Source organism: Oryctolagus cuniculus, chromosome 8 (assembly GCF_051225735.1).
Source record: "Oryctolagus cuniculus isolate XC-2025 breed Fujian yellow rabbit chromosome 8, ASM5122573v1, whole genome shotgun sequence".
In the NCBI taxonomy this organism is placed as follows: domain Eukaryota; kingdom Metazoa; phylum Chordata; class Mammalia; order Lagomorpha; family Leporidae; genus Oryctolagus; species Oryctolagus cuniculus.
The window spans coordinates 84643591-84662739 of NC_142874.1; the positions used below are offsets into that span (position 1 = coordinate 84643591).

Consider the following 19149-nt stretch of genomic DNA (forward strand, 5'->3'; position numbering starts at 1 on the left):
CTGATTGATCTGTCACAGATCTTATAGCTGCCAAGTCACATTTTTATAAATGTAAAGTAATACTGATGAGCACCTATACTCGGAAGTGAATCTCATTAGTATTCCAAAATACCAAAATATTCTCAAATGATCCTAATGCACTGAACATAACTCCCAAGGTAATAAACTCTTTAAAAATCTATGGGTTGGGGCCTGTGCTGTGACTCACTTGGTTAATACTCTGCCTGTGGTGCCGGCATCCAATATGGTTCTAGTCCCAGTTGCTCCTCTTCCAGCCCAGCTCTCTGCTGTGGCCCGGGAAGGCAGTGGAAGATGGCCCAAGTGCTTGGGCCCCTAAACCTGCTTGGGACACCAGGAGAAAGCACCTGGCTCCTGGCTTTGGATCGGCGCAGGACGCCAGCCATAGCAGCCATTTGGGGAGTGAACCAGCAGATGGAAGATTTCTATCTGCTTCTGCTTTTCAAATAAATAATTAAATCTTAAAAAAAAAAATTCTGTCTTTTAAAAAAATAAAATAGGAACATTCTGTGAAAGTTTCAATACTGTTTTGAATGAGAAAATTTTCTTCAGAAATGTTTTTTAGTTCTCACTATATTTCACCTTTAGATTTACAATAAAATTTCAAAATCAACTATTAACTGTAATTAATAAAATTGCACTCCTGATTTCTGTACTAAAACCCAAAAGAAAATACAATAATGTTCCTTTCCTTAAAAAAGGGATTTATTTATTTATCTGAATGGCAGAGTTACAGTCAGATTGAGAGTCAGGGAAGGAGAGATCTTCCATCAGTCAGTTCACTCCCCAGATGGCCACAATGGCTGGTGCTGTGCCAGGCTGAATCCATGAGCCTGGAATTCTATCCAGATTTCCAAAGTACTTGGGCCATCTTCTGCTGCTTTCCCACCCACATTAGCAGGGAGCTGGATGGGAAGTGGAGCAGCTGGGACCGGAACCAGTGCTCCTATGGGATGCCAGTGCCACAGGAAGAGTTTTAACCAGCTGTGCTCCAACACCGGCCCCCAGAAATGTTCTTAAATACAAAATAGAAACATTCTGCAAGGTATAGTAGTGTGTAAATAATCTTAAAGTACTGCTCCAGTAAACCTATTTTTAAAAAATACCTGTAATGTATTCAAACAAATCTTCTTTTCCTGTCTATAATACACTGGGTTTAAGGTTTAGTTGTTCCTCTCAACTTCGAAGAGACAGCTTGGCTTAATAAACACACTCTAAACAACTAAAAGGAATAAAATGCTTTATTTTAAAAATTCAATGTTTCAGATGAAAACTCCTGTCCATGTATTAAGCACCCACAGAGTGCCAGGTACTGTACAAAACATTGAAACATTTTTCTTGCTCTTTTAGAGCAAAACTGATTATTCTGTTGCATTCATTTTTGCATGAAGCTGACATCTTAGTTGTAATGTCACAAATGACCATATCTTCAAGACTTGTTCGAAAAACAAGTTTCCAATCCACAGAAGAAGTAGATCATGCAGATTAATGCAGAACTCAACTGGTGAAGTCTGTCCATCAATACATCTAATGTCCTCTTCCTGATTAAGAGAAAATTAAAGTGTTAGGGGTATGGAAAATGATTTTTTAAATAGTCTTGAATCTCAAATTTAAAATCAACATTAGTTCCTATAATGTTTAGTAAACCACTCCATCAAATTTAACTGTCATCCATATCATACAGCTTTATTTTTCAAACTAGCAATATGGAAAAACAAGCTAGACAGGTGAAAAAATTAAAAGGGGAAGGCAACAGAGTGATTAAAATGAAACTATACTAAAGCAAAGAACACCACTGTGTTCTGTATAGTGGATGGCAGAGAACAAACTTAAACAAAAAGATGAAACAGTAGACAATTCTAAACATTCAGCCCTTTAAAGACATTGCTTTCACTCTCACCTCGGAAACCACCGCCCCCTCTTCCTCCTCTGAAGCCCCCACCTCCACCTCCTCTTCCACCTCTAAAGCCACCTGAAAAGGGAAATATTTATTAATTGCAAACTCATATTCTAATAAGCCTACAAAAATCAATAAACTCCTACACTTATAAAGAACATTGATTCACATAGTCTTAGAAAAATTTTTAAAAGATAACAATGGAGAAACTACAGTAATTTACCAACTGGTCAATAGGCTAAAACCTCAGCTTACCACCTTTCATACAGTATTCCATTTTAACAAATTTGAAAAATTCGCTACCCTAAAGTATAATTTAGTACTATGGTTAAATGCATGATTATCTCAACTTCTGTTTAGGGAAAATAGTTTTTGGATTGAATCAAGTACAGTTTGATTAAACTAAGGGCTTTTACCCCAAAAACAAGTCACGGCAGATATGGGATGACTCAAGGTTAACTGAGCTGCGTATAGGCCATAGCTGATGCTCACCTGTGCATGAGCCTTAACACTTTTAAATTACTTATTTTCCTATTAATCTACACATATTTGGCTGCCTATTTTTCAGTTTCCATTTTTGTTTATTTTGGGCACTAACTTCACAAAGAACACTTGGATTATAGGAAGAATTTCAAAATGCTGGTATAAAAATATAAAGTTTAAGAAAATAAACTAGCTATGAAATTTTTTTATTGTTACCCATGAAACTGAACATACAATGAGGGGATCTTTTCTTTAAGGGGGTATTCCCAAAAAATATTGAAGGAAGAAAATTAGAGATATTGTTTCCCACTTATTTACCCAAACAAGCACTTATAGTGAAATTGTTATTAAATTAAGAGATGCAAAGGTAGGTGCAGAGTTCACTTTCTATTAACTCAGTAGCAGAGTTGTCCAAGCCCAGCTGCTCACTCCTATCTTTTTCCACTTTGGAAAGTGTTCCCAGATCTCAGCATACCCAAGACTGCAGCCCTGCTCACCACCTAGCGCTCCATAATGACAAATGCACCAACGCTTTCGGGAAACACATGCATGAAGACTGAAACCACTGCGAAGTTATTGGTAATAACTGTTGACATCAGAAGACAATTTTAACTCTGGGTCTGCCAGCTAACAGAACAGGACAAACTTTACCCCATAAACTTCCATTTTCTCTTCCATAAAATAAGAGTATCATCTATCTTGAAAGGTTTTGTTGAATACTAAGATATATATGGGTATTAAAAGAATATGTGGGCCGGCGCTGCGGCTCACTAGACTAATCCTCCGCCCGTGGCGCCGGCACCCTGGGTTCTAGTCCCAGTCGGAGCGCTGGATTCTGTCCTGGTTGCTCCTCTGCCAGTCCAGCTCTCTGCTGTGGCCCGGGAAGGCAGTGGAGGATGGCCCAAGTGCTTGGGCCCTGCACCCGCGTGGGAAGACCAGGAAGAGGCTTCTGCCTCCTGGCTTCAGATAGGCGCAGTGCCGGCATAGTAGCCATTTGGGGGGTGAATCAACGGAAGGAAGACCTTTCTCTCTGTCTCTCTTTCTCTCACTGTCTTAACTCTATCTGTCAAAAAAAAAAAAAAAAAAAAAAAAAGTGACCAGCCCTTGGCATACAATCGACATTCAATATTAGCCAACTAACTAAAATTCAGTTTAAGATAATCTTATACTTTACTAAAATGCATAAGACATGAATAACCCAAAGAGCTGAAATCCCTCATAAGTGCACTTTATTAGGCTTTTTCTATTTAAGTTATTTGTTCAAACTAAGAATCAATACTATGGGTAATTTGTGAATATTTGAAAATAATTTTACTAAAAAGAACCAGTTGACTAAAAATTAAACTATTACATGTGAATTGGCTGACTCGGAAATCTCAGTAGGCATTTTCCCAGACAAGCAACTTACCGCCTCTGCCACCGCCTCGGCCACCTCCGCCTCTTCCTCCTCCTCGAGCTCCCCTGCCACCACCTCTTGGAGGTCCTTTCTCACCTGGAGGTCGAGGCAAAAACCTCTGCAGTGGCAGTAGCTTATAAGGGTCTATATAAAACTGAAGTATGACAGAAACCATCAGTGTGATGACTTGGGTGACAATTTAATAACCATTTAAAAACCATACACTAGAATCAAAAGTGCTTAGATTCAAATCCCAACCCTATGACTTTTTACTGTGTAGCCTTGGGCAAGAACTTAATTTCTTAATACCTTAGTTTTCCTATCTGTAAGATAAAGATAATACCTTAGTTTTCCTATCTGTAAGATAAAGATAATAAACCATCAACTTCACATGGTTCTATGAAAATCAAAAAAGTAATACATATAAGGCACTTATACTTTGACATACAAGAAGCATAGCAAGTATACATAAAGAAACCAAGACTAATCTCATTTATTTTTAGAATAATGCTCCCTGCACTAACATTTTCACTCAAAAGAATTATCATAGAAAACCAAACTATTAAAAATATGGCATTAAAATACAAAATAAAGTACTGGCATGCCAGCTAATTTGAGACTGGCCATGATACACATTTGGAGAGTGAACCAGCAGATGGAAGATTTCTGTCTCTCCTTCTCTTTCTGTAATTTTGCCTTTCAAATAAATAAATCTTAAAAAAAAAAAAAAGTGAAAACTAAAGTCTAAACTCTTTTCCATGACATAAAGGCTTAAGTAATAATCAGGCCCCTTCCTACCTCACCATATCAGTCTGAATTTACAACCTTCCCACTGATCCTAAATGTTCTGCATCTAAGCTGTAGCTCTTTTTAAAATCCTTCAGGTCACCTGATGTCCCAGTGACTTTGCACATGCTGTCTTCTCTACTTGGAATACATTTCCTCCTCCTCTCTGACTACCCCCGTGGCTCCTGAGAACTTGTCTAATTACATCAAAATTATCCAAAAGCTTTTCTTTTTATATTGAATCCAGGGTCCTTCCTAAGAGCTCCTGGGTCAAATTTGCAGGAATGAGACCTAAAAGGACATCTAAAAGCTCCTTGCAGATACTACTGAGTTGGGAGAATCATGCCTCATCAACTCTCCAGTTTCCGCTTCAAGATCATTTCTTCAAGGGAAGTCTGTAGGCTTAACCTGTTTCTACTATAACGATTCTTACAGCAGCCCATCTTTTTCCCTCACTCCAGAAATCATAAATTGAAATACTTAAGAAATCATTTAGCATCCACATTCTCCCAAATCATGTAAGTTTATAATCTAACAGCTTGCATAGAATGCTTGGTCATACAAACTTTCCTGTAAGACTGTCAGATAAACTAAAAAAATACTGTAACAGTTAAAGATTTTGCTAATATGAGCAAGAAATATTTTCCAAAAGGCTGTATCAATTACTTTTAGAAGTCAGTAATCTCACATTTATAAAACAGAACATCTCAACTGAAGCTTCACATAGGGTATTCTGAGGGAGTTAGGGCCCCCAAGGACTGTCCTAAGGCACAGTGTTACCTTAGAGTAAACCAAGGATTCTACGTATCAGAAGCTTGCCTTACCTTCTGTAGCTTCTTAAAGGAAGATGCCTTCATATTTTCTGACAATTTAACTGAAAAATACTAGTAATTTTATTAAGGAACAAATAGTAAATTACGATAAAAGGAGATTTCAAACCTTCTGAATTCATGTTTTATTTAAAAACAAGGCTAGAATATATGGACACATATAAGAGAGATAAAAAAAGGTTTTCAACAGAAAATGAAATTTATAACAACTCAAACTTCCAATTCTATGATACTATTCCAGTAGACCATCATATCCAAAACAATCAATTCAATCTTACAGCACTTACCCAAATGGACATCATTTCTAGAACTTTCCAAAATATAAGTGAACTTTCTCAGATCTATGAATCCAATATATTTAGATGAATACATTCTCTCTTGATCATCTTTCATTTTCAATCTGTTGCAATAGTGTCTAATTTAATAAAACAAGAAGTCTAATTTATATTTAATTGCCTCAGAAAAAAAATAACTTCTCAAGGAGGTTACCAGGTCTTCCAACAGAAAAGGATACAAAATCTCTAAGTTGTCCAAATATTTCATCCACTTTTCCAATCTGTTCTTTGTTCTCTAAATAAACAGGAGCATTGAAATAAGGCACCTTATTTTCATCTGTGGTACATTTACACACTATGTCATCTTCACAAGGATGCAGGAACTCTCCCAATACTGAAATAAGATGAGAAATTATTTAAAATATGCAATTATTTCAAAGGATATTAACCAACCACTTCTGGAAGCTTGGTTACCTGGGATCTCACCATACCTGCTCTACTATGAAGCACAAGAGCAGTTATTTAAGTATATGGAGGATACGCATTTAACCTACAGTTAAGATGCCAGTCACGATACTATGTCCCATATCAGATTCCAGGCACCAGCTCCTCAACTCCAGCTTTCTACTAATACACACTCTGGGTGCAGCTGTAATGGCTCAAGTAACTGGGTTCCTACCACCCACGTGAGAGACCTGGGCTGTGTTTCTGGTTTCTTTTTTGCCAAGCCAATCCCAACATTGCAGGCATCTCAGAAGTGAACCGGTGAATGGCAGCTCTCTTTCTCTCCACTCAAATAAGTACTATGTTTAAAAAAAAAAAAAAAAAGTAGACTTCCTGGGTTGGAATACCAACTCCACAATACACCAGCCAAGTGAGCTGGGGGAAAATATTCACCTTCTTTTGCTTCAGTGTCCTCATCTTTAATATATGGCTAATAACATAAATAGATATCTATGGTTAATTTATAATAAGTAAGTGGAATAACAAATGTCAAGGGCTCAAGACACTTCCTGGCATATTGAGAACACTCAACCTAAAACAATTATTTTATTGTAATACTGACTAAACACCATGCATCATTCTCTTGGTTCTTCCTTTTCCCCAGCTCCTAAGTGTGAATCAGCCTTTGTTCTTTCTTGACTTTTTCTTCTGTCTTCTTAGAACCTATCCATTCCTACCATGTCTTTACCAATGATTCCAAATCTTTTTTTTTAAAAGGATTTATGTATTTATTTGAAAGAGTTGCAGAGGAGAGAGGGAGGGAGGGAGAGAGGGAAAGAAGGAGGGAAGGAGAATGAATCTTCCATCTGCTGGTTTACTCCCCAAATGTCTTCAATGGGCCAAAGCCAGGAGTCTAGAACTCCATCCAGGTCTCTCACATGGGTAGCAGGGGACCAAGCAGTTGTACCACCTTCTACTGAATTCCCAGGAGCATTAGCAGGGCACCAGATAGGAAGTGGAACAGCCAGGATAAGAACTGGTGCCCTATGGGATGCTAGCATTGCAGGCAATGGTGTTTTCAGTACCCCACAACGCCAGCCTTCTCCAAATCTTTTTAAAGTTAGTTTGGAATCTCAAAGCAACTACCTTTATTTCTAAATGACTGTCACCGTGTCAACATGCCTGCAAAACAAACTGTCCTGCCCTTCCATTGAAGCTCAAAACCTGCAACCCTTTCCAACATTAGCCAAGTTCCACTGATCTTGTTTCCCTTGAAACTTCTTTCCTATCTCCCTTTCCTTTTTCCCTGTCACCTGCAGAAGCCTGTTTTGAGACCACTTACTCTAGCCATTTCTTCCCTTCAATCCACCCCGCATATAGATCTAATCCATTCTTAAGGAGTTCGTCCATCTCCCGTTCAAAGTTGTAGGTTTCGACTGCCAAACCTCTTCCTTACTTTATGTGTCTTCCACCCGACTTCACTGACAATGATTCCAAACTTACTCTAAATAGTTCTTTTTCCTGACTTCCCCTCCTGTAGTTTCCCTCTCAAGCAATTTTTTTCCTTACTTTTGAGTAGAAAAGTAATTGAAAAGTAAGTGGAAGGCAGTTGAAAATATGAGCTTTAGAGTAAACAGACTTAAAAAAAAAAAACCTTTTACTCATTTTTTTTTTTTTTTGAGAGGCAGAGCGATGGGAGAGAAGGGTGGGGAGGGAAAAAGAGAGGGAAAAATTGATTTGCATCAACTGGTTCATTCTCCAAATGCCTACAAACCGACAGTCAGAAACTCCATCCCAATCACCCACACGGACGGCAGGGAGCCAAGTACCCAAGCCTCTCAGGATGTGCATCAGTCAGAAGTTGGATCAGAAGGAGAAGTGAGGTTCAAACCCAGGAACTCCAATATGGGACGGCGGCTTCACAAACTGGACCACAACGTCAGCCTCCTTGTTTTGCGCTTATCACTAACCTTACGATCCTAGCAGAGACTTGGCTTTGAATCACAGTTTCAATGGGGGGAAACAGGGATAAGCACTCAATACTGCTTATAGAACCCCTTTCCGTCCAAGCTCAAACGACACCTGTTGACACAATTTAAATGCAACTCATCTTTCTGATCTCTCTACATGCTACACTCTTTAAGTCAGTTACAGAATTCTCCACACAGACTTGCCTCCGGGACCAAGCTGCAACCTCCCTACGTGAGCTGCGGGCCCCACTTGTCAGCATCTCACTCCCAAATCCGCCAGTGCCACGAACCCACAACCCAGCCCCACACGCGCGATGAGGTTAGTCTTCGAAGCCGACATACTGACTACGCGTTCTGGAGGTCCTTGGTCTTGGCCTTTGTTAAAGCCCCCGCGGCCACCCCCTCGTCCAAATCCTCCTCGGCCGCCGCCTCGGAAATTGCCGCCGCCGCCTCGGAAATGGCTGTTGTTGCTGCTGCCCCCGCGGTTGAAACCGCCACCGCCTCCGCCTCGGTTAAAGCCTCCACGACCTCCTCCTCGAAAAGACATGATCTCTCCTACCTGGTATAAAAGAAAAACGAAAAACAAGGTTCGTGCCTTCTGATCGGTGTGGTCCCCGAGGATACCTCTAACCAATCTGAGACAGTGAAGGGGACAAAACCCATAGCAGCCCTGCCTCCTCGCCCATGACCAGACTGCTAGCGACAACCCGATGGGTGAGGACTATCTCCCCACCGCCCTGAGAGCGCCGACCGACAACACGTTATCCTTGTCGCCCCTGGGTTACCACCTCCCCTACCCAGCAGCAAGGGCTTCAAGCCGCATTGCATTCCCTTCCTTCCTCTCTCCATCCCTCACGCAGCTAAGCTCCAGGTCCAACATTCTCAGATCCTTCAGCTCCTAGGGCCACTCACCGTCTCCACGTGCACCCCTGCTTCCCGAGGTGCGCGCACACCCACCCGCTGGGTACTTCCGCCTCACTCCCAACTCTCGGCCACCGTACCGGCTAGGGCTTTATAAGGGCAGGGAGGGGGCAGAAACTCGAATAACGGGTTTCTCCGCTCACTGACAGATCCTGAGGCACCAGCACTTTCCCAAAACAGCCTTCAGTGCCGAAAAAGTAATAGTAATATCCAATTTCCAGCCTCTCCTTTACGACAGTGAGGTAAATTTGCCGAAAGAACCGCGGCGGAAGTGACGTATAATAGCGGCGCCCTTTGCCCCAGAACATTCCGGAAGTGCAGCAGGGGGCGTGTCTCCGGGAGAAGGTTGGTGTTAGGGCTCCGCCTGTTCTTTCTGTTGGGGTTTACGGTTGTTAGTGTTTGTGGCGCCATGGCTCCAGTAGTCGCGGTCCGCGGGCGGGGCGCTGTTGCTTCTCAGCTCGAAATGGTCCTCAACCTCACCCACCAGTTTATTGCAAACTCCAGAAAGTGTCGCCGCAACCCTTAAATAGCTCTGAGCCGCTCTTTGCCGGTGGTGGATCTAGCTGCATCGGAGCCTATCACGACCAGCGAAAAAGTTGAGCGGCTCCGTTGTAGGCTAAACTGGGCCTGTTCTTTTGTCACATAATTTTTTTAATGAAAGGGAGAAATAGAATATGTGTTTGTGTATTTTCAAAGCCGCTGTTATTGGAAACGAAACTAAGCTCTTTTAATCTTTTTCAGCAGGTCACGCATTCGACAAGTACACTTTGAGCCCCGACAGGCTGTGTACTAGTCTACACGGGAAGTTCCTCTTCTCTTTTCTCCTGAAGCCCTTGGCATCTGCCATCAGCTGCCCCTACATCCTGCAGAACCCTTAAAGGTGGTGACTTCCCATTTTCGGTCAGGTTTCCCCTGCAGTCCTCTAGGATTTTACCTTGATACTTTGAAACAGTTGTCTTTGAAAGAGAGTGGAGATGGGTACCTATTTCAGAAGGTTATTAATGAGATTAAAAAGCATTGAAAACTTTACTATAAAAATACTGGGAATTAATACTAAAATAGGGGGCCAGCGTTGTGGCGTAGGGGGAATAAGCTGCAGCCTACAGTGCCAGCCTGTCATGGGCACTGGGGTGGGTGGGGGATTTGAGTCCTGGCTGCTCCACTCCTAAACCAGCTCCCTGCTAATGAGCCTGGGAAAGCAGCGGAAGATGGTCAAGTCCTTAGGTCCCTGGACCTACGTGGGAGACCTGGAAGAAACTCCTGGCTTTCGGATCAGCCTAACTCTGGCCTTTATGGCCATTTGGGCAGTGAACCAGCTGATGGAAGACCTCTCTATGTCTCTCTCTCTTTTCTCTCTGTAAAAAAAAAAAGGAAAATATAAGCCTATGAAGGGAGCACGTAACAATCAATATGGAATCTGATAGATGTATTTGAACAGTATTTGATGTGTGCTTTAAATTCTGTGCATCAGACAGTGCTGGAATTAGTTATAACTGCCATGCTCTATTTTGCTTTGTGGCATTTAACATTGTATTCAGTATGTCTTTCTCATTATATATTTTGTGTTCCACTGTTACCTCCAACTCAGTGTGACAAAACGATTGATCTCCTAGAGAACTTTCAAAATCCCCTGGTACTTAACCTCTTTACCTTGCAGGTAAGGAAATGACATTCAGACAAGAGCAGTAACTTCCCCAGCTAGTTAGAAGGGCAAGCTAGAACCTTGAGTTCTCACAGCCCTCAGCCCTTCTTTATCCCTGCTTTTACCCTTTTCTTTTTCCAAATTATTCTTTCCAGTACACTATGTCCTAGTGGTAGCATCATATTCTTGGTTCCTAATCCTTACATATTTGAGCACTCTTCTCCGACCCTGTCATCTGTCACCATCCCACCCTAGTCTTTGCTGCTGCCTCTTATGCAAAGTAGTCAGTTTCTGTTCATTCTTTCTAAGGTAGCTTTGTGCTGTCAACTTACTACAGGTCTTCAGTTGTCACCGCCACATGTTACCTTTTGTTAGTCTTATCCTAAATTACCCAGTAAAACCACAAGAAATCATCACAACATGCTGTCCCATTCTGAGTATCCTTGTTGCCTTAAACTAAATGCTTCCAGGCTTCACTTCCTCCTCCCATCTCTACTGCATATGATGCAATATTGAACTTACTAAAACAGCTTCTTCATACCACACCCATCCTTGGGACTGAAAATAATCCTTCATTTCCTTTAGCAACAAGTCAAATAAACTCCATCAATTAAGCTTTCTGTATAATTAATTTTATTATCAAGCTAGCGCCATTGCCTTGCTTCTCTTTCTGCATTTTTTTTAAGATTATTTAGTTGGCTGGTGCCACAGCTCACTAGGCTAATCCTCCGCCTTGCGGTGCCAGCACACCAGGTTCTAGTCCTGGTCGGGGCTCCGGATTCTGTCCCAGTTGCCCCTCTTCCAGGCCAGCTCTCTGCTGTGGCCTGGGAGTGCAGTGGAGGATGGCCCAAGTGCTTGGGCCCTGCACCCCATGGGAGACCAGGATAAGCACCTGACTCCTGCCATCAGATTGGCGCAGTGCGCCGGTCGCAGCGCACCGGCCGTGGCGGCCATTGGAGGGTGAACCAACGGCAAAGGAAGACCTTTCTCTCTGTCTCTCTCTCTCTCACTGTCCACTCTGCCTTAAAAAAAAAAAAAAAAGATTATTTATTTGAAAGTCAGAGTTACACAGAGAGAGGAAAAGACAAAGAGAGAGAGAAAGAGATCTTCCATCCACTGGTTCATCTCCCAAATGACCACAACAACCAGGACTGGGCCAGGCTGAAGCCAGGGGTTTCTTCCAGATCTCCCATGTGGGTGCAGGGGCCCAAGCACTTGGGCCATCTTCTGCCTCTTTCCAAGGCACATTAGCAGGGTGCTGGATCAGAAGTAGAGTATCTGGGTCTCGCACCTGCGCCCAAATGGGATGCTGATGTTGCAGGCAGTGGCTTTACCTGCTATGCCATAATACTGGCCCCTCTTTTTGTACTTTTGTCACACACTCTTGCTTGAAGAAGTCCCATTTCCCATCTACTAGACCAGGGTGGGAATCTTTTCTCTGCCAAGTGCCATTTGGGTATTTATCATATCATTTGCAGGCCATACAAAATAATCAAGTTAAAAATTAGCCCACTGTAGACTTACTGAATTTCAAGGCCCACCTGTGGCTGCCTTGGCAGTGCCAGATCAAATGATTTCATGGGCCATATATGGCCTGTGGATCGAGTGTACTCCACTCCTGCCTAGATCGTATTTGTATTTTGGAGGAATAGTTGAATATAATTTTTAAAAAGATTTATTTATTTTAATTGAAAGGCAGAGTTACCGGGAGAGGAGAGACACAAAGAGAGATCTTCATCTGCTGGTTGACTCTTCAGATGGCTACAACAGCCAGAGCTGGACCAGGCTGGCCAAAGCTGTGAGTCAAGACCTCCATCTCTCCATCTGAGTCTCTCACATGGATGGCAGGGGCCCAAGCAATTGGGCCACCTTCCGTTGCTTTTTCAGATACATTAACAGGGAGTTGCATCAGAACTGGAGCAGCTAGGACTCGAACCAGTACTCATGGGATGCCAACACTGCAGACAGCAGCTTAACCTGCTGAACCACAATGCCAATCCAATTGAAACAATTTTCATGGCTCAGGAATCTAGAATGGTAAACAAGTTATAGACATGGTAATAAAATAATAAATATCATTAGTTTTTAAAACTAGTAAAATATATGTAACATAAATTATCTCTTAAAATAGAGCTATTATCTGCTGATACATTCCCCAAATGCTCATAACTGCTGGGGCTGTGCCAGGCTATAGCTGGGAGCTGGAAACTCAGTGCAGGTCTGTCAGGGACCTAAGTACTTGAGCCATCACCTGTTGCTTGCTGGGATGCACATTAGGAATCTGGATCGGGATTGTAGCCAGGACTTGGACTTGGACATTTCAGTATGAGATGCAGTCATCCTAAGCAGTGACATAACCTAACTACTGCCAACAAAGGCCTGCCTACCCCTCAGTATCAGATGTTGGGAGAAGTGGAAGAACTTTTTGAGTTTTTAACTGTAAACAAAAGATGAAATTTCCTCACCTGCCCTGCTTTAAGTTCTGAACTTCCGGAAGGAAGAATATTCTGCGATTCATAGTAAAGTATTTAAGCATCTTACAGTACTTTCAACTTCTCTGTGGGAGCAAGCTTTTTCTTTTTCTTGTTGATTGAGCAGTAAGAGGGAAAAATAGAGGGGCCAGTGCTTTGGCATACTAGGTTAAGTCTCTGCCTATGACGCCAACATCCCATATGGGTGCTTGTTTGAGTTCCAGCTGCTCCACTTCTGGTCCAGCTGCCTGCTGATGGCCTAGGAAGGCAGTGGAAAATGGTCCAAGGGCACCTTCACCCACGTGGGAGAACCAGAAGAAGCTCCTGGCTCCTGGCTTCGGATCGGCGCAGCTCCCGCCATTGTAGCCATTTTGGGAGCAAACCAGCAGATGGAAGATCTGTTTCTGTCTCAAATAAATATTAAAAAAAAAAAATAGAGCAAGAACAACGACTATTTCCTTTTGGCTGAAAATGAAATCTGTATGTGCCACTTTTAACTTAGAATATTTTTAAAAAAAAACTCTAGGAGACTGACATTGTAGTGTAGCCAGTTGAGCCACTGTCTGCAATGCCAGCATCCCATATCAATCCCTGCTGCTCTACTTCAGAACCACCTCTTTGCTAATGGCCTGGGAATGTAGTAAAGGAAGGCACAAGTGCTTGGGCCCCTGTACCCTCGTGAGAGACCCAGAAGAAGCCCCTGGCTCCTAGCTTCCGCCTGGTACAGCTGTGGCTGTCGCGGCCATCTGGTGAGTGCACCAGCAGGTGGAAGCCCTTTCTCTTTCTCTGTCTCCCCCTCTCTCTGTGATTCTGCCTTTCAAATAAATAAAATAAATATTTGAAAAAAGAAACTAGGAAGTTTTTGAAACAGTACAAAAAGGAACAAAAACCATGTAAATCTGCCATGTGTGTAAATTTTATGGATTTTTGGGGGGTCTGTATTTGATGAGGTTAGCCTTTTTTGTGTAATCATCCAGAATTTCTTTTGTTGCAGCCCCAAAAATGTCTTGATGTCTGTACTTCTCCAGGAAGAGCACAAAGTGCTGTGAGTACATAGGAATCTCCTCTTTTTATGAGAGGTAAAACCTTTCAGGGAGCCAGTCATTGGTGGGATACCATCGATTCATATACCAACACAGTTTCTCCACGGGATACCTTTTGTTTCCAACATGAAGACAGCATTAAATATATCTTGGCCATTGCTTAATTTGGGTAGTACTTATAGCAGAAAAATAATCTTGAATTTTACAATAATTTATAAATCTTAAAAAATGTTACTGTTGCTCATTTCTGATAATTCACAGATCTGGATTAGAAGTTGTTGGGGTTTTTGGCACTGTTCATCATATGTGACATATAGCTAATCGCATCAATTTAACAAACTTTGAAAAGGAAGCATTTTTTCGTTTTTCATGTTACATCAAGTCTTAGCATTTTACTGTCTGTAGTTTTACATGCTGGGGCTAGCATGGCACAGCAGATTAAGCCACTGCCTGCACCCATATGGGCATGGTTCAAATCTCAGCTGCTCTGCTTCTGATCTAGCTTCCTGCAAATGCATGTGGGAAGGCAACAGTAGATGGCCTAAGTACTTGGACCCCTGCCATCCATGTAGGAGATGTGGATGGCCTAGCTCCCAGCCGTGTGGCCATTTGGAGATTAAACCAAGGATTTCTGCTGCTCTTGCCCCTGCTCGGTCGCTCGCTCTGTAACTTTGCCTTTCCAATTTTTTTTTAAAGCAACCAATTTTCTCTCTTTCTCTCTCTCTCTCTTTTAAAGATTTATTTGAAAATCAGACTTACAGAGAAGGAAAGGCAGAGGCACAGAGAGAAAGAAAGAAATCTTCCATCAGCTGGTTCACTCCCTAAATGCCCACAACAGTCTGGGCTGGGCCAGACTGAAGCCAGGAGCCAGGAGCTGATTCTGGGTTTCCCACATGGGTGCAGAGGTCCAAGGACTTAGACCATCTTCCACTGCTTTCCCAGAAACATTAGCAGGGAGTTGGATCAGAAGTGGTGCAGCTGGACTTGAACCAGCACCGATATATGGGATGCCTACACAGTGCTGTTACGTCACAGTACTGACCTCTCAAATCTTTAAGCAATTTTTTTTACAAGGCCAATGTTAGATGTAGCTAGTAAAGCTGCCACCTGCAACACTGGCATCCCACATAGGCTGTGGTTTGAGTCTTAGCTGCTCCACTTCCTGATCCAGCTGCCTGCTAATAGCCTAGGGAAAAACAGCAAGAGGTGGCCTGAGTGCTTTGACCCTATTCATCTATATGGGAAACCTGGGGGAAGCTCCTGGCTCCTGGCTTTGGCCTGGCCCAACGCCAGCTGTTGGGGCCATCGTGGGAGTAAACCAGCAGTTGGAAGATCAGTATGTGTAACTTGGACTTTAAAAGAAATAAGGCCTTTTTTTAAAGATTTATTTATTTATTTGGAAGTTCAAGTTAACAGAGGAGAGGTAAAGAGAGAGAGGTCTTCCATCTACTGGTTCACTCCCCAGTTGGCCACAGTGATTAGAGCTGTGCAGATCCAAAGCCAGGAGCCGGGAGCTTCCTCCAGGTCTCCCACATGGGTGCAGGGGCCCAAGATTGGGCCATCCTCTACTGCTTTCCCAAGCCATAGCAGAGAGCTGGATAGGAAGTGGAGCAACCGGGACTAGAACTGGCAGAGTGGACAGTTAGAGAGAGACAGAGAGAAAGGTCTTCCTTTGCTGTTGGTTCACCCTCCAATGGCCGCCGCGGCCAGCGCGCTGTGGCCGGCGCACCGTGCTGATCCGAAGGCAGGAGCCAAGTGCTTCTCCTGGTCTCCCATGGGGTGCAGGGCCCAAGGACTTGGGCCATCCTCCACTGCCTTCCCAGACCACAGCAGAGGGCTGGCCTGGAAGAGGGGCAACCGGGACAGAATCCGGCGCCCCAACAGGGACTAGAACCCGGTGTGCCGGCGCCGCAAGGCGGAGGATTAGCCTATTGAGCCACGGTGCCGGCCTTCTGTCACTTTCAAGAGTAATTTTTGTGGTAGAATCTTTTTGCTGAAGATATGTCTTTGGATGTCAATTTGGTAGGGTATTTTGCCTTTAGTTCCAATTGGATACTATAGTGTAGTTTCCCTATATTCTTTTCTACTGTAATCAATAGCAACAGCAGTTGAGACATGAGGCCCTCTTTTTAATTCTGGAAGGGATGTATGGGTCACAGTGGAAGTCTGCAAAGTGGAGTTGGGAATGCGGGGGCACTAATCTTCAGTGACTAGGGTCATGTGAATGCTGACCTACAGTCCTAGAGGCTCACTCAAATCCCTGGAGGCAGATGTGTGGCTAAGGTTGCAGTAATGCTAGTACTGAGTCTGATGGAGTGATGCCTGTGGAGCGAGCCTCAGTCTTCTATGCAGTGTCTTGATCCCAACCTACCTAGGCTCACTTTCCTGCCATATTCCACAGTGGCTGGTGCTTTTCTCTACTGTCTGCTGGAGGTTAGAAGAGGAGGTTAGATGCAGTCCCTTGGTTACCTGGCTAAAGAGGTTCCAAAGACTCAGTCAGGACTGGGGAAGGCCATAGGGCCCTATCCAGCAGGCCTGTTTCTGGGTTTCAAGTCTGAGGTCTGGACTTAATTAAATCTCCTTCCCCCAAATGGGAGATGAAACATAGCTGTTGGGAAGAATTGCCAGTACTAGCTTTCTAATTCCAATCTTGCCTCTTCAGTGCACCTTTTCTTATTATACTAAAACTAGACACCGTCTTCCCTTACTAGGCTTCCTTAGCTCTTATAAAGGTGGCTTAGTGTGTGAATAGCTGTTCAGATTGGTGTCTTGGTAGAGAGACGATCATTGGAATACCTTACTCAACTACCATCTTGCTCTGTCTCTTCTTATCTTTTTCTCTTCTGCTTTCTATAATCTCATGTTGTTTGTTCACTATGGTCCCTAAGCATAAAAAAATCCACTGCTAGTGTTGCCAGTACAAGCCTTTATCGAGTGATTGACCTAGAAACAAAATTAAAAAGTCACTAAGGAATACAAAGGTGGAAAATCAGTGACAATTACTGGTTGCCAGTCATGCATGTCCCATTCCACTTTAGTTATGATCTTAAAGAACAAGAACAAAATGACAGGAAATATTAACAAATCTACCTTACTGAAGGCAATGAGACACAAAAATTCAGCAGAGGACCATATCACATATGGAGAAACATCTAATGACCTGTACAGAAAACCAGACTTAGAAGTATATTCATTGGGGCCGGCACCATGGCTCACTTGGTTAATCCTCTGCCTGCGGTGCCGGCATCCCATATGGGCACCAAGTTCTGTTCCCGGTTGCTGCTCTTCCAGTCCAGCTCTCTGCTGTGGCCTGGGAGGGCAATGGAGGATGGCCCAAGTGCTTGGGCCCCTGCACCTGCATGGGAGACCAGGAGGAGGCACCTGGCTCCGGGCTTCGGATCAGCGTAGTTCCGGCCGTCGCAGCCATTGGGGGGAGGGGGTGAATCAACAGAAGGAAGACCTTTCTCTCTGTCTCTCTCTCTCTCTCACAATCTAACTCTATCTGTCAAATAAAAAAAAAAAAAGAAAAAAAAGTACATTCCTCTTGACACTGTAAGAATCATGGCTAAAACAAAAAGCTTGCAGTGTTTCAAGAAAAGCTGGCCATGACTGTGGTGGAATGAGAAGGTGAAAAGGTCATGCAAAGATGGCCACTGAGGTGAGAAGGTCATGCCAAGATGGCCACTGACAACAGAAACTGCCTGGCAACGGGCCGTGATTAGATGGCTTCGGAAACCACATGACAACAGAGTCTGACTGACAGCAGGCTGTGATTGGATGGTTTCAGAAGAGAGGTGGTGCCTGCTGGCCTGAGCTGGGCGCGGGGTCCCCCATATCACTTGACCCCCAGGCCATGTGGCAGCTGCAGAGACTCCCACTCCTGGGCTATACAGCGTGGGTGAATGTGAGTGCTTCTTGGTGTCCAGCATTGCAGTGTTCTTCCTTGGATCCTGTGTGGAGCCCCAGCGCTGGACTTGGAACAAGGAGGTGAATGCCATGATGAGCAACAACTGCAGAAAGGCTGGGCCGCTGGTGTCTGAGGAGTGGTAGTGGATTCACCGGGACCTGACTCAGGTTCATCCATCCTTGCCTGGCTCCAAGCACATCGCGGCAGCTGCTGGAGAGGAGGCATCCAGCCTGTGTACTGCATCATCAGCTGCTCCACGGGCCTGGGCTGAGCTGGACCCAGTGCCCCCATAGCCACATCCGTTATTGTTTTATACCCCACTAGCCCTAGTCAGCCACTTGAATGGCCCACAGCCTGTGTGCGGTCATGCCATCCCTGATTACCACTGTTCCTCATTCCTACCCCTATCTGAGCAAGCAATCCTGTGGTCTCTCGTTTTGAGCGCTGGTTAGTCAATGACGGGTAAGATCCCCTGGGGGACAACCTAAGACAGGCACAGCTGCATATGGAGACCACACGGAAACGGGGTCAACAATGGTATGGCCAAGAATCATGCCTCCCGTTGCTCAAAAATAAACGAAAAGGGGAAATGTGATGGAATGAGAAGGTGAAAAGGTCATGCCAAGATGGCCGCTGGCAACAGGCTGTGATTGGATGGCTTCTGAAACCACATGACAACAGAGCCTGACTGACAGCAGGCCGTGATTGGATGGTTTCAGAACTGCCTGGCAACAAGAGCCTAACTGGCAACAGGCTGTGATTGGATGGCTTTGGAAACTGCCTGGCAACAGGCTGTGATTGGTTAGGGCATAGACTGCCCCTTGACCGGATTGGATGCCTTGGCTATATAAGCAGCTATAGGAACTGAAATAAACGAGTCTGTGGGCTGCTTGCCTCAGGCCTGCTTTCACCCGACTCCTGGGGTCTGTGTGGTGACCCCGTGCCTCTTGCCCCCACCACGCTCCTCCTCTCAGAACAAATCCTCTCAGGAACAAATCAACTTCAACACATGACAATGAAGTTGGATTTACTAATAACCTCTGCATGGTTTCAGCAATTCAAGAAT

The 19149-nt window shown here is 43.8% G+C and overlaps 2 protein-coding genes across 17 annotated transcripts in view; one reads left to right on the forward strand and one right to left on the reverse strand.

Annotated features, from left to right (window-relative positions):
- Window positions 1–1241: 1241 nt before the first annotated feature.
- GAR1 (GAR1 ribonucleoprotein) lies at window positions 1242–8646 on the reverse strand. Of its 2 annotated transcripts, none has more exons than XM_051819521.3 (6): window positions 8442–8646; window positions 5925–6079; window positions 5405–5464; window positions 3807–3890; window positions 1919–1990; window positions 1242–1559 (listed from the first exon to the last, which is right to left on the reverse strand). In XM_051819521.3, exons 1-6 carry the CDS (start codon window positions 8644–8646, stop codon window positions 1380–1382), a joined length of 756 nt encoding a protein of 251 aa, XP_051675481.3. In that variant the 3' UTR covers window positions 1242–1379. The 2 variants fall into 2 exon arrangements, with proteins under 2 accessions (XP_051675481.3, XP_002717233.1); XM_002717187.6 differs by having other exon boundaries at window positions 3807–3948.
- A 579-nt stretch (window positions 8647–9225) lies between these two features.
- The window catches only part of CFI (complement factor I), a 60331-nt gene continuing 50407 nt past the window's right edge, over window positions 9226–19149 (forward strand). For 6 of the 15 annotated variants that reach the window (XR_016212324.1, XR_016212327.1, XM_089302947.1 and 3 more), the window contains exons 1-3: window positions 9231–9365; window positions 9765–9900; window positions 14128–14178. The gene's annotated coding sequence lies outside the window, so the exon portion shown is untranslated. Of the gene's footprint in view, window positions 9366–9761; window positions 9921–10608; window positions 10678–12357; window positions 12461–14127; window positions 14179–19149 lie in introns of all 15 variants that reach the window. The other 9 variants (XR_016212326.1, XM_089302946.1, XM_089302949.1 and 6 more) reach the window with 6 other exon arrangements.